Source organism: Pteronotus mesoamericanus, unplaced genomic scaffold (assembly GCF_021234165.1).
Source record: "Pteronotus mesoamericanus isolate MK-2021 breed Mesoamerican mustached bat unplaced genomic scaffold, CSHL_Meso_final scaffold_167, whole genome shotgun sequence".
In the NCBI taxonomy this organism is placed as follows: Eukaryota; Metazoa; Chordata; class Mammalia; order Chiroptera; family Mormoopidae; genus Pteronotus; species Pteronotus mesoamericanus.
Window position 1 is genome coordinate 21,829,126 of NW_026555308.1, and position 14,775 is coordinate 21,843,900.

The 14,775-nt window shown below is 43.6% G+C and overlaps 1 protein-coding gene across 2 annotated transcripts in view; it reads right to left on the reverse strand.

Annotated features, from left to right (window-relative positions):
* STYXL1 (serine/threonine/tyrosine interacting like 1) overlaps nt 1-14,775 on the reverse strand; it is a 61,321-nt gene that overhangs the window by 4,645 nt on the left and 41,901 nt on the right. The window contains exons 5-8 of one of the 2 annotated variants that reach the window (XM_054589756.1): nt 14,486-14,631; nt 10,396-10,541; nt 6,228-6,325; nt 4,493-4,605 (exon numbers count right to left, since the gene is read on the reverse strand). In XM_054589756.1, the coding sequence (XP_054445731.1) occupies nt 4,493-4,605; nt 6,228-6,325; nt 10,396-10,541; nt 14,486-14,631 (503 nt within the window). The remainder of the gene's footprint in view (nt 1-4,492; nt 4,606-6,227; nt 6,326-10,395; nt 10,542-14,485; nt 14,632-14,775) is intronic. The other variant, XM_054589757.1, reaches the window with a different exon arrangement.

A 14,775-nucleotide genomic window follows, 5' to 3' on the forward strand; every position in this document is an offset into this window, starting at 1 on the left:
ACATGGGTTTGAACTGCATGGGTTCACTCACGTGCAGAATTCAAACCCACATTGTTCAAGGGTCAATTATACATACAAATGAATTATATTGTTCACAATAAAAAAAATACATGAAAGTGAACCAAGTGTCTATCAACAGATGAATGGATAAACAAAATGTGGCTTATGCCTGCAATGGTATGCACCTAACACAGCATTGATATATGTGAGGGAAAAACTGATAGAACTGCAAGGGAAAATAGATGAATCCACTATTATGGTTCAAGACTTCATCACCCCTCTGTCACTAATGGAGAGATCCAGCAGGCAGAAAATCAGCTGAACTGAGCAGCACTATTAATTAAATGGATATAATTGGCATCTATAGAATACTTCGTTCAACAACATAAGAATACACATTCTTCTCAAGCTCACATGGAAAATTCACCAAGACAAAAGTTCATTTAAATCAATCATCTAAGCTTCCATCTTAGGAAACTAAAAATACAAGAATAAATTAAATCCAAAGTAAAAAGAAGAAAAAGAATTAATAAAAACTGGAGTATAAATCAATAACATTGAAAATATGAAGTCAATAGAGAAAATCAACAAAACCAAAAATGTGGTTCTTAGAAAAGATGAATAAAATCAATAAGACTCTAGCTAGGCTAACTAAAAGAAAAGAGAAGATAAAAGTCACTAACATCAGAAGTAAAAAAAGGGGAATCAATACAAATCCCATGGACATGAAAAGACTCGATGCCCAGACATAGTCTAGACAAAGTGGACCAATTCCTTGAAAAACAAAATCTTCCAAGATCACACAGTCTGAATAGCCCTATATCTACTAAGGAAGTTGAATCAATAAAAAAGTAGTCTTCCAAAACAGAAAGCACCAGGCCCAGATAGGTTCACCGGTGAATTCTACATACCATGGAATTCAGTCTGAGAAAAGAAGGAAATCCTGACACGTGCTACAACATGGATGAATCCTGAAGACATTAAGCTAAGTGAAGCAAGCCAGTCACAAAAAGGTAAGTATTGTATGATTCCATTTATATGAAGTAGACAAAGTAGAATGGTGGTTGCCAGGGGCTGCAGGAAAAGGGGAATGGGGAGTTATTGTTTAATGGGTATAGAGTTTCAGTTTTGCAAGATGAAAATGTTCTGGACATAGGTTGTACAACAATGTGAATATACTTAACACTTGAAACTGTACACTTGAAAATGTTAAAAATAGTAAATTTTGTGTTACCTGTGTTTTGTCACAATTAAAACAGTAAGTAAAACACAGTGATACCCAGGGCAGAGCTGTTCAGTTATAAGGATTACTAAGTCCTGGCCAGGTCAAAACAGGCCCTTGAAGACCAATCATAATCCTAGCACCCCACACTCACCCGCACATCCCACTTCCAGACCACAACGTATCTGCTGGGACTCACAGCAAATTCAGGAAGCTGGGAGGACAGACTTTATTCTGTCTATCAAGGGGACAGAAAGGTGAAAGGACATGTCCAGGTCATTCTTGGTAAGGAGCAGTGCTCCATTTTTTACACTGCATGGCCAGCACTTCCCAGATTCTCTAGCTGGCCCTTCTGGTTTTGAATTCCAGCTCTGCCACTTACAGTTGTGGGGCCTCAGGCAAATTACTCAGCCTCTATATGCTTCCTGCAAAATGGGGATAATCACAGGTCATTGGGGTCATTGCGTTTTCACTGCACATAAAATACTTAAAACAGCCTCACATATGGGAAGACTGCCAATATAAGTTATTGTAGTGCCTCAGGAGTTGGTTTTTGCTTTTCTCTAAAGATCTATAAGGGACAAAGCTACTCCAAGCTATTTGAAGGCACTGAAATTGATTTCTTAAGGGCTTGCTGGCTCTGGGATCCCATACAACCTTGTGCCAAACTTTGAAAGCCCAAGACAGGCAGTAGTGGCTCTGGGTGCTGGGTTAGCTGTGGTCCCAGCCCACTCCTTGACTTCCCACTCTTGTCCTTGCTGCCCTGAGGAGCTGAGCTGGGACCACAAGCCCAGGAAGCAGCACGTTGCTGAAGAGTGGCCCACACTGCTCTTGCCAGTCCTGTGGGTTCTGATTATCACAGCTGAGCTGACAGCAGACAGGGACACAGCTTCTCTGGGGCACTGAGGAGGACCCCCAGGACCACACACAGACAATGGGAAGCAGGCATGTCTCTCCAGACCCCAGGCATCAGCAGAGCTGAGCCCAGATCCACCTGTGTCAGTGATCCAGGGTACCTCGTTGGTAGCAGGAGAAGCTAACTGCCACACAGGACTCACTCAGCCTGGAGAGAACCCAGCAAGGTCACCGCAGCAGTGCTTCCCGCTCACAGATCCAGGAGCCACACACCTTTTTTGGCCAAGAGTTATCAAGATGGCGTCTCTGCACTGAGTGCCCCACAACAGGAGTTCTCTGCAAATGAGATAAAGATTGCTGCTCCAGGAAGGGAGTGTCAGGGTTTCTCCTGAGACTGGAATTGTCTGGACCTCAGGTGCCAAAGTGCTGTCTACCCACTGACCAGAACCACACCCAGATGTCCCTTACCATCATTGCTGGAGCCATGCATCTCCCTGCAGGAAAGAAAGGTCAGGGTGCAGGCCTGCATGTGCCCCATTACTGTGGGGGCCTGGCCTTGCTGGAGGAGCCAAGAGTGAGGAGGGGACTCCTCTCTGCTTTCACCCTAGCTGACTCTGGAAGCAGCTGTGATACCTGCTTTTGATGTGGCCAGAGACAGAACTGTGATTTGCTTGTCAGGGTTAGGACACATCAGTAGATGTCAAAGTTGGAAGACTCCAAAGACCTTCTTGTGCCCGAGCCTCCCTGTGAGCAACAAGGACATCAGAGATCACAGCAGGGCTTGGTGATAGTCACAGACTGGCCCCACTTAAACTCCAGAGGAGCTCAAGTCCTAAAACTCCCTGGGTCCCCTGCAGGTGGCTGAGCGCAGCCTGCCTTCTGCCAGCTTGTTGCCTTCTCCTTAAACCAGCTCAAAACAGCAGTGAAGAGGCCCCTCAGAGAACAGAGCCTGTTCCTGGGAAGGGGGATGGAAAGGCATCTCCACAGGGGCAACAGCACAGCCTCCCTCTCCAGATTTATTAGCAACATCACCCCCTTCCCAACACACCCCAAGATAATCCTCAAGCAGGCAGTGACCCCAGTGGGATGGGGTGAGGCAGCAGGCATCTGGGCCTCGCAATCCAGGCCCTCTGATTTTGCATCCAGATTCTTTTCTTTTTTTAATTGTGGTGAAATATACATAAAATAAAACCTACCTCTCTAACCATTTTTAGACACACAGTTCAAGAGCATTAAGTACAGTCACTATATTGTGTATGTATCTCTATGACCTTTTCATCTTCCCAAACTAAAATACCATACTCATTAAACAACAACTCCCCCTTCCCCCTCCCCCTACTGGCCCCTGGTACCCACAATTCTACTTTCTGTCTCTATGAATCTAACTTCTCTAATTATCTCATATAAGTGGAATCATACAGTATTTGTTCTTCTGTGACTGGCTTAATGTCCTCAATGTTGTAGCATGTGTCAGAGTTTTCTTTCCTTTGAAGAGTGAATAATATTCCATTGAATGGATAGAGCACATTTTATTTATCCATTCATCTGTCAATGGACACTTGGTTTGCTTCTACCCCTTGGCTCTTATGAATAATGCTGCTATGAATATGGGTGTACAAATACCTCTTTGAGTCCCTGCTTTCACTTCTTTTGGATGTATACCCAGAAGTGGAATTGCTGTATATCCAAGACTCTTTCTGGCCAGCAATTTCATCCTCAAAGGGTAAACAGTCAAAATCACTGGCGATAGGCTCTCTTCATGGTCATCCTTTGTCCCTCCCCTTCCCCTAGAGACACTCCCAGACAAATGTGGGAGCTTTACAGGTCCTCTGAAATCATGTACAAGCTGTGCCAGGCAAGGCTCCCCTGCCCCTCAGGGTAGGCCTGCCATCTCCTAGGACACTGGGCAGTGGGAAAGCACTTCCCTAGGGATCAGGAGCCCTGATTCCCAAGGGGTTTGTTGTGATGGGTCCCTGCTTCCTTCTCCTCTCTGGGCCCTGCTCCCCTCAAGGGTAAAAGAATCGTTGGAGTGGATGCCCACTGAAGCCCTGCCAGTACTGCAATTCTATGACTACAAGCAGCAACAAAAATGCACCTCACCTGGAGAACCATGAACAAATCCTAACGGACAGTCTAATGGCAGTGGGGGACAGGCAGAAGGTGCTGCCAGCCGCAGCCTTGCTGCCAGGCAGAGTCCCTGGGCCTGCCCCATGTACCCAGCCTCAGACCTCTAGCCCAGGCAGTTAGAACCTGCCCTTGGATATGGTGGACTTGAAGCTCCCTTCCCTGACCCTTCCTCTTCTCATTCTCCAATTAGGACTCTGGGGCAGTACCAGGGTCTATTTCTCCCAGGTAGAGCTCAGAAGTCACCTCATGGAGGTGGCTGTGGTCAAACCTAGACCAGGGAATACATACCTTCAAAGTCTGCTCGTTCCAATGCATAAGATAGGCCAAGATGGCTGCACAGCTGCGACTGATGCCCAGAGTAGAAAATACCAGGATAACAGAGCCAAGCTTGAGGTGGATTTCTGTAAGAGGAAGGAAACATTGTATGGGTGAGTGGGGTGTTGTATGTGTCCTCTTCCCCGTGAACCTGAATTTGCTATAAGATGACTGGCCTCAGTGGGTCCAAGAGTGGGTTTAGAACGAGCATACCATGTTCTAGGCAAGTCATGTGACAACTCTAGGGTCACCTGGAAATTGGGGATTCTCTGACCTAGCTGGCAGTTCAAGAGAATCACACCTGAGCATTCAGCATTATCATGCAAAGGCCTTTTCTTGGCTCTCCAGGCTTTCAGACGAGGAAGGTCTGCTACCAGATGGCCTCCCTGGGTGGGGAAGAGAGGATCGTCCCCCCAAGGTCACATGCTGATAGAGGCAGTTTAGTCTGAGTGAAAATCCAGGCTCTGCCACTCATTGGTTGTGCCACAGTTTCCTCATCTGGAAAATTGGGTAACAGTATTTTACAAAACCTGTCTTGTAAGGTTTTGTGCTGTGCTTAGCCCAGGGCCTGGCACAGAAATGTCTGCTATAATCATAGCTAAAAATGATGTGGGTCTGTGTGTGAGTCTTGCCCAGTGAAGGGTAGGGAGGAAAGCTAAGATGGCTTCTAGGCTGATTTGGTAACCCCCAAGAACTGAAGGTAACCATCCCAAATGCAAAATCATAGACTGTCAGTGCTGGAGCAGGACTCAGGGATGATGAAGGCCAACTGACTCATCATAGGATAAGGAAACTGAAGCACCAAGTAGTTAAGGACTGTCTCAGAGCCACCCGGTGAGGTGGGGCTGGCGATGGGGCATCTTTGTGCCATAGAGCTCTGCCATTCCAAAGTGGGGCATGGAGCAAATCTGCGTCTCAGCTCCTGGTCAAGTGTTAAGTTGCAATGCCCTGGGCAAATAGATGTTTGAACCAAAATGCCATTCTCTGGCCCCTTGTGCAGTGACTCAGGCTAGAGGCTGAGATGGAGCCAAGTAGGCAGTCCTAGGGTGGGGTCTCTGACCTGACTCAGTCTCACTCAGTTCAAGGATTTTACTCAACTTGGGCAATCCTGAGCCCTGGAAATGACTGAAAAATCCACCTTCAGTGGATTTTTAGTGAGGTAAGCGACTATTGGGCTCTGCTGTGTGTGGTGGGACAATAGAGGGCTACTTGGTATACACACTGGAAATCAAAGAAGTCAGAAGCTCTGGAGTCTTCCTCCCATCCCACTTTGCTGACCACATAAAAGTGCAGGAACAGAGTGAGATCCACCTCTGAGTCACCAGAGCACAGCCCACGGCAGGCCTCCATGAACATATATACACATGGAGGACCAACACCCTCATTTCATGACAGGCCAAGAGGGGCAGTGAGTCCAGGCCCAAAAGGGCCTACCATTCTAGCCAAGGCCAGAACATAGGGTGCTCGATCCAGTCAAGAGCTCTTATTTGGCCCCACTGTCTGGAGGTAAAATCATGGCTATCCACATTGCGAGGGCCCTGGAGAGTCAGGCTTGTCCTTGGGCTGTCCACACTTGGCTGGACATGTGCTATCCTTTCTCTCCTAAGCACTGAGTCGCAATCAGGAATAGGTATTTGGATAAAGAGCCATAGTCCCTTTGCCCTCAGGGCATAGGCCAGCTGCTGTCTGGTTAGAGAATGCGCCTTACCAATGAAGTGACAGAGGTGACGCAAAAAGGGAAAAATGTTGGCTTGAAGGGAGTCTTCTATCTGGATATGCAGAAGCTTGTCAGCGTCGCCTACAAAACTAAACAGAAAAAAAGACTTGTATGACTTCTTCTCTCCTCAAATTAGGGAAGTTTTCCATCATTACTTTTTCACACAGGTTCTCTATCCCTTCCTCCTCTTCTTCTCCTTTTGGTATCCCTATTATATGGATATTATTACGTTTCAGGTTGCCCTGCATCTTCCTCAACGCCTCTTCATTCTTTTTGAGTCTTTCATTTTCTTGCTCTTTTTGGGAGCTTTTTTCTACCTTATCCTCCAGCTCGCTGATTTGATCCTCAGCTTCATCTAGCCTGCTTCTGATTCCTTCTACTGTGTCCTTCAATTCAGAAATTGTATTCTTCATCTCCTCTTGCCTCTTACTGATATTTTCTATGTCCTTTTTCATGATGATATAGTTTGCAGTAAGTTCCTCATAGTTTCCCTGTGGTTTTTGGTAATTCTCTCTAAGCTCACTGAGCACATTGAGCTTCCTTAGAACTGTTATTTTGAACTCAATATCTGATAGTTTACTTGCCTCTATTTCATTTAGTTCTCTTTCTGGGGACTCCTCCTTTCCCTTCAACTGGGGGGTGTTTCTTTGTCTTCCCATTATTTGTGAGACTCTTCTCTTTTGCTTTTGCTTCTTAAATTGATCTGTCTTGATTTCCTGACTTTGTGGTGTGAACTTCTATGGTAGGAGACCGCTATTTTTTCTTTCTGGATCTGCCTCTGATGATGTCAGATGTTGACCCTGTCTGGTCTTAGGCAGTCTGTTCGAGACTTCCAGGAATCTACTGTCTGTGGCTGTCTCCTCCAGTTGTTAATCTAGTCACTCTGCATTTAGCAGTCAGGCTTAGACACCACAGGGCAGGGCAGAGTCCCTCCTGGGGGTAGGGTTATTGTGTCTTCTCCCCCTGCTGCTGCTCAGGGGAGTCATCTGCCTGAGCAAGATGGCTGCTGCTGTTTGGGCAATGAGTCAGCACCGGGATCCCGCTAGCTACTCTCTCAGTTCTCTCCCCAAAGCCTCCTTCCCCAGTATCTCCTTAGGTGTCTCTAGCCCACTCTGTCCCCGCCTTTGCCAGAAACCAGGGTAAGTGGCTGCAAAAAAAAATTTGATGCGTTGACCCTTTAAAAGGCTCTTTGCGTTTCCAGGTGCCTGTCTCTGGCAGAGAGCAACCTTGACACTTTTCACAGCTGGCTGTTATCTGTGTACTTTTGGGGCTCTGGTGCTGTAGGCTGGAGATCCCCACTTATGTTTAGACCCCAGTCTTCCCAGGGGGATGCAATTGGCTGTTTCAATAACGCTCTGGCGCTGCTGCCCATGGGCGCCCCACCTACCTTCTCAGTCCTTACCAATTAGGTTGTGCTAAAGCTGATTCTTCTGTCTGGCAGGGGTTATAAGGCTCCTCTCTCTCTATTTTTCAGTTGTTTGTTCCAGGTGATTTCTCCACAATTTTGTTGTAATTCCAGATTGGTACTGGGAGGACGTAGAGTGACTTCTATTCATTCCTCCACCATCTTGATTCCTTCCTGTTTTGTTCTATTTTTTAGTGGTTTTTTAAAAGTGTATAAAATACATATTTAACTTATTGTGGTCTACCTTCAAGTACCATTAGACTATTTCATGTAAACAGAATAAGAACGTTACAAGTATACACTTCTATTTTTCCTCTTCCTGTCTTAGTAAGTTATGGGCATCCATATTACTTCTACATATGTTATCATCCCAAAATATATTATTATTTTTCCTTTAAACAATCATATTTTGAAGAGATTTAAAAATAAGGAGGGAAGTATTTTACATAATTATCATTTCCGGTGTTCTTGATTCTTTTCATATAGATTCAAATTCCCATCTGGTATTTTTTTCCTTTCACCTGAAAGACTTCCTTTAATTTTTTGTGTGGTGCACATCTGTTGATGTTGAATTTTTTTAACTTTTGCATGCCTGAAAGAAAATATTTTCCATTCATGTTTGAAAGATATTTTTACTGGTTATATTTCTAAGTTTACATTTTTCTTTCAGTCCTTCAGTTTTCTCAGTTTCATTGTTTCTAATATGAAGTCTGCTACCATCCTTATCTTTGTCTTTGTTATGTAATGCATCTTTTTATCTAGTTACATTTAAGATTTTCTCATTTTCATTGGTATTAGCCAATTTGAGAAATACGCCTTATTGTGGGTTTTTTTTGTTTGTTTTGTTTTTTTGTCTGTTGAGATGCTTGGATCTGTGAATTTATAGGGGTTTTTTTCTTCATCAAATTTGAACATTTTCTGGCCGTTATCTTCAAACGTTTTCTGCCTCCCCACTTTCCTCTTCTTTGGACATTCGAATTACATCTATGGTAGGCCACTTGAAACTGCCTCAATCTCACTAAAGCTCTGTTCTTTTTATTTAAGTCTTTTTCTTTCCTATGTTTCATTTTGGACACTTTCTATTGCTATATCTTCAAGTTCACCAATCTTTTTTTCTATAGTGTCTAATCTGCTGTTAATTCCATCCAGTATATTTTTCACCTCAGACACAGGATTTTTCATCCCTAATCCTGGGTTAATTTTTCCTCACTACTGAGACAATACTCTTCTCAGTTCTCTATTTGATGCCCTGTATATTATGAATTTTGTTTACTCTGATTTGAAACACAAACTACTCCTAGCCCGACATAATCTCTGAGGATTGTACTGCCCATTCATTTCTACTGTGTTTTTTTCCCCCAACGCTGAACAGTTTCCTCACATGCATGTGCTTATATATACTTAGCTGAAGACACAAGGCTCTTTCTGCAGATATCCAAGGCTCTTTCTTTGTATTCAGTTCTCTATTCTCCATGCAGTTCTCTCCTGTGAATTCAACCCAACTTGTCCTCTCTGAATTCTTGACTCTATACCCTCAACTCAGAAAGAATGACAGGATCTGTTTTGGTCCCCTTCCTGTACTGTGACGTGCAAACAATCTCCAAAAAATAAGCCAAGTTGATTATGGGGCTCACTTTGGTTTTTCCCCTTCTCTCAAGGATCACTGTTCTGTGCTATAACCACTGTCCAGAAACCGTTGTTTTAGATGTGTTGTCTGGGTTTTTTTAGTTGTTTAAGGTGGGAATGTAAAACTGGCCATGAGAGTTGAGCCTTATGGATGGGAGGCCCCAAAGAGTTCCCTTGCCCCTTCAACCATGTGTGGACACAATGAAAATATGGCTGTCTGTGAGCCAGAAAGCAGGCTCTCACCAGACAGCAAATCCCTGTTGCATTGATCTTGGATTCCCCACCCTCCAAACCATGAGAATAAATGTCTGTTGTTTATAAGCCACCAGTGTATAGTACTCCATTATAGCAGCCTGAATGGACTAACACAGGGGTTATTTCTCAGAGGGCCTGAGATAGGCATCTCAGGATAGAATAGGGTACTTTGTACCTTAACGTTAAATACCAGGAAAGTATTACTCTTGGTGAGATTTAAAGGGCAGGTATTGGTGGTCTCAGTTAGGGACAGAGGTTGCAACAGCCAAGGCAGAAAACAAGACTATAGGCCAGGAACAGATGAAGTTAAGTACAGACCGTACTACAGGGCCTGCTTATTTCTAAGAGCTCTTTCAACTCTATAAGTGCATGGAAGCAGGAATCTTGCATTATATAAACAAAAGATACTAAATCTTTAAAAAAATCAGTAATATTGTGGCCCTGGCCAGGTAGCTCAGTTAGAGCATCATCCCAGTATGCCAAGCTTGAGGGTTTAACTCTCAGTCAGGGCACATATGGGAATCAACCAAAGAATGCATGAATAAGTGGAACAATGGGTTGATGTCTCTCTCTGTCAAAAAAAAAAAATCAATAAATGATTTTAAAAAAAAATCGATTGTATTGTGCTCTAGCTGGTGTGTCTCAGTGGACTGACTGCCAGCCTATGAACCAAAAGGTCGCTGGTTCAATTCCCAGTCAGGGGAGATGCCTAGGTTGTGGACTAGGCCCTCAGCTGGGGGCATGTAAGGGGCAACCAATCAGTGTATTTCTCGCATATCAATGTTTTTCTCCCTCTCTTTCTCCTTCCCTTTCCCCCTCTCTAAAAATAAATAAATAAATAAAATCTTTTAAAAAAATAGTATTGCTACTTACAATGGCCCTGTCTCCATGGAGACATTGACATGTGCTTTGATTTTCAAATCCTTCTGAATTTTAGGGTCACAGGCTTGCCTGAAATTGCCCAGGTAGACCTTGCCTGGCACTATTTCAACAGGGTATGGCTGAAATTCATCCAGTTCCTGAGGTGGAAAAAGAAGAAAGGCTGTTATAAATATTCCTCAGGGAAGAAGTTGTTTTCATTTGGGGTTTGGGACGGGGGAGCTGCAGGACTGGCCTCTTGAAATGTGGTCCAGCAAACAAGCTTAGAAAGATAATCCAGGACAGTGCATGAAATTGAGATTTGGGCATTCAAAGAGATTGGCAAGTAATAACTTGCACAAGGACTTATAGGGCTGGTAGTAACAAAAAGAACAAAAGACCATAGCATAGCATCGTGGTACAATGTGATGACTGACTCTGAACACCAGCATCCTTCTTCCCTCCACAGTACCTGTTTCCATTTGACTGAGGAGTCTAACAATTGGAGTCTAATATCCCACAGCCAACAACTGCCTAACCCCAGGGTATGTTCACTGGGGGACAGCAAGTATGGAGAAGAATAACCCTTTAATTACAGTGGAGGCCACCAGAGTGTAATTAAATACACTTGAAAAGCAATGAAACTACTCACGAGAGCCTGTTTGTCATTAGCAAATGAATTCTGATGATGTTCTGATGAGTACTGATAAAGAGGTAGGGAGAACAGGTCACCACTTAAATGGAAGCTTACTAAATTCCAGGCCCAAAGCTACTTTCCTGAAGTGTGTTCTAGGAAACACTGGCCCCTCACAATTCACTGTGAAAAAAAGGTTCAGAAAACCAAGCACATATGGGAAGCAGTACCTGTGATATCCCACTCTCAGAAATTCACCATTTACATTAGCACTGAAAGGCTCAAAGAAGTCCAGCAGTAAAGAAATCCACTAACTACAGCCACTGTGGAAAATAGTATGGAAGTTCCTAAAGAATTAAAATGGAACTACCATATGATCCAGTAGTCCCACTTCTGGGTATATATCCAACAGAAACAAAATCACTATCTCAAAGAGATATCTGCACCCTCACGCTCCCTGCAGCATTATTTACATAACCAAAACATGGAAACAACCTAAGTGTCCATCAATGGATGAGTGGATAAAGAAAATATGGGTGTGTGTGTGTGTGTGTGTGTGTGTGTGTGTATCAGCCGTGAAAATGTAAGACATACTGTCATTTGCAATAACAGAGATTGCCCTGGAGGGCATTATGATAAGTGAAATAAGTCAGAGAAAAACAAATTATCTCACTTATATGTGGATATTAAAAATGCCATACTCATAGAAACAGTGAGCAGAGTAGTGGTTGCCAGGGGCTGGGGCAGGGAGGGAGACTAGGGAGATGTTGGTCAAAGGGTACAAACTTCCAGATATAAGGTGAATTAAGTCCTGGGGATCTAATATACAGCACGGTGACTACAGTTAACAACATGTATTACATACATGAAAGTTGCTAAGAGTGTAGATGTTCTCACCCCACATACACAAAAGATAATTTTGTGAGGAGACGGATGTGTTAACCTTATTATTGTAGTCATTTCACTATATATATATATATATATATATATATATATCTCAAATCATCATGTTGTTGTATACCTTAAACTTATTATGTATCAATTACATACCAATAAAGCTGGGGAGAAACTGTAAAAATGATTATTCCAAGGAAAGATTATTAGAGCACCAATCATGTGGTTAGGAAAAAAACCCATCATCAAATAATAAAACTAATTTTATAAACAAGTTGGAAAACAGCCAGAAAAGCATGCAAGTCTAAGATTGTTCTCAAAATGTGCCTCCAGGGAACAGAGCTGGTGAAAAATTTTCTAATTGGTCCTTGGGCTCACCCCTTACTGCTCAGATGTTTACAATAAAACAGTGGCTACATAGTTATTGTTGTCATGAATCGAAAATGTACTTGTGATAGTAAAATAAAACCTAGACAAAAACTCAAAAAAATAAAAAAGAATCCTGACCAGCATGACTCAGTTGGTTGAGCGGCACCGCACAGTAAAGCAAAAGATGGCCAGTTCAATCCCTGTCCAGGCACATCCCTGGTTGCGGGTTTGATCCCTGGTAGGGCATATACAGGAGGCAAACGATCAATGTTTGATCAATGTTCTCTCTCACTTTGATGTTTCTCTCCCTTTCTCCTTTCCCTTCCCATCTTTCTAAAAATAAATGAATAAAATCTTTTTTTTTTTAAAGAAGTCCACTAACGTTGTGTAAACTGAAATTTCTAATATCTGTTAAGTCATAATTTTTTCCCATCAGTATTCCATGGGAAATGCTGACCTATATAACTTCAAAGGTCAAACCCAGCTCTAAAAGCTCCTCTGGCTCTAAGTCTGGCTCAGAAATACCATCTTAAGTGTCTCAAGCTACTTCACTGTCTACTTGAGTGCTTCAGACCCTTCTGGCCTCAGCATATTTCCCTTCCCAGTGAACCCACTGCAAGCCAACATCCTTCCCAACTGTCAGCCTCAAAAACTTCTGTCAAAGAACAGGTAGCAGGTAGAGCAAATCTTCGAGTTTGTGTGAAATTCACCGCTCTTTTACCTGCAGTTAGGCCTGCCATTTGCAGATGTGACCCAAAGCATTCCCAGGGCTCAGGCTGACCTCACCCGGGACACTCAGCTTGCTGGAGCCAAACTAGTTCCATTTGTAAGATCTCACTAAATGTCCATCACAAATCTATCAACTCTCTTTCTGCTGCTTTCAGATGAGCTTCCTTTCCTATGCTTGTGCAGGCTGCAGGGGAGGTGTGTGTGGTATGAATAAAAGCATGCTGTGCTCTAAAGAGCAAGCAAGGTGTTAATTCTAGATGACACAATTTTCGCAGCTCCAATAACAAATGTAAAGGAAAGTGGTATCTGGACCTGGCCATTGTAGTTCAGTTGGTTGGAGCATGGTCTATAGACTGAAAGGTCACAGGTTTGATTCCCAGTCAGGGCACATACAAGAAGGCAACTAATCCTTATGTTTCTCCCTCATATCGATGTCTGTCTGTCTCTCTCTCCCTCTCTCCCCTTCTTTCCCCTCTCTCTACAAGCAATGGAAAAATGTCCTCAGGTAGGAATGAACTATATAAATACATACATACATACATACATCAATTAGTCTTCTTTAAATTAAAAAGAAACAGGTATCTGAAACTAACATGTCCAAACTGAGCCTACTGCCTTTCCCTCACCCTGCATCCTCCTTCTGTGTCTACCACCTCAAAGAGCCACACCACAGACCATCTGTCACCCACACCTAAACCACAGCATTATGCTAGACTGCTCCTTCCTCTCCCATCGCCCCTGCCCCATATTAATCAATGCCACTTCCTCTGTATTTCTTGAATCCATCGCTTCCTCTCCATCCATACCTTCTAGCAGGTCTCCCCAAATCTGCTCTGTCCCCACTGCTCTGCTCTCTGCACTGCAATCAGAGTTCATCTAAGTGTAATCTGACCATGCCACCCTCAAGGTAAAACCATTTAGTGTCTCACCATCATCTCTCTCTAGTAGGGCCTTCACATTTCTTTTAGTTACAAATCCCCTTTGCTCAAGGTGAAATCTTACTTAATGGATGCCACATGTAAAACAGGAAATTATAAGTCACTCTATCTAAGGTAGAGGGGCAGTCTCAGAGCCCAGATTTGGTGCCTCCATCTCTACTCATATAAGGAGTTCCTTGGGGAGCTCCCTGCTTTACAGTGCATCAGAACAATAACAGGAAGAGAGTGGAGTTTCCACTCTTGCTCTTGAATTAGTAACAGAGCAGGAAGAGGCAAATAGTAGACACCTACCTTTTAGAGAAGACCACAAACAACTAGGAGAGCACTCCTGACCAGGCCCTGGTACTACCTCCCCTCCTCTCTGGGGCAAGACACAGGTGTCTATACAGGTCAAAACTTACCAAATTGTACATTTTAAACATGTGCAGTTATTTCTCTTGGCTGTCTCCTTCTCTTTCTCCTACTCTGCTCCCTACCCTGTGGTCCTCAAGGGAAGGCCATGCTCCCATCTGAGCCTGCTGTGCTCAGCACCTTGCCTTACCTGAGGCATCCAGATGATCTTCTGCGTCCGGAAGAAGTGGTACATGGCTGAGAAGCACTCATATCCCCCTTTCAGGATATAGATGGGGTGGCGGGTAAGATGGGCCAAGGCTCTGCCACACTTGATGGCAGCTCCAAGCATGAGTTCTAAAAGTGAAGACCAAAGAAATGTATGTTTCCTGTGGGTTCACCATTTATCTAAAGCTCCAATGAATGGCCACTTTATTCTGAAAAGCAATTATCTAGGAAGCTGAAGCAAACATAAATAGAGATGGGTATCACAGTTAAAAT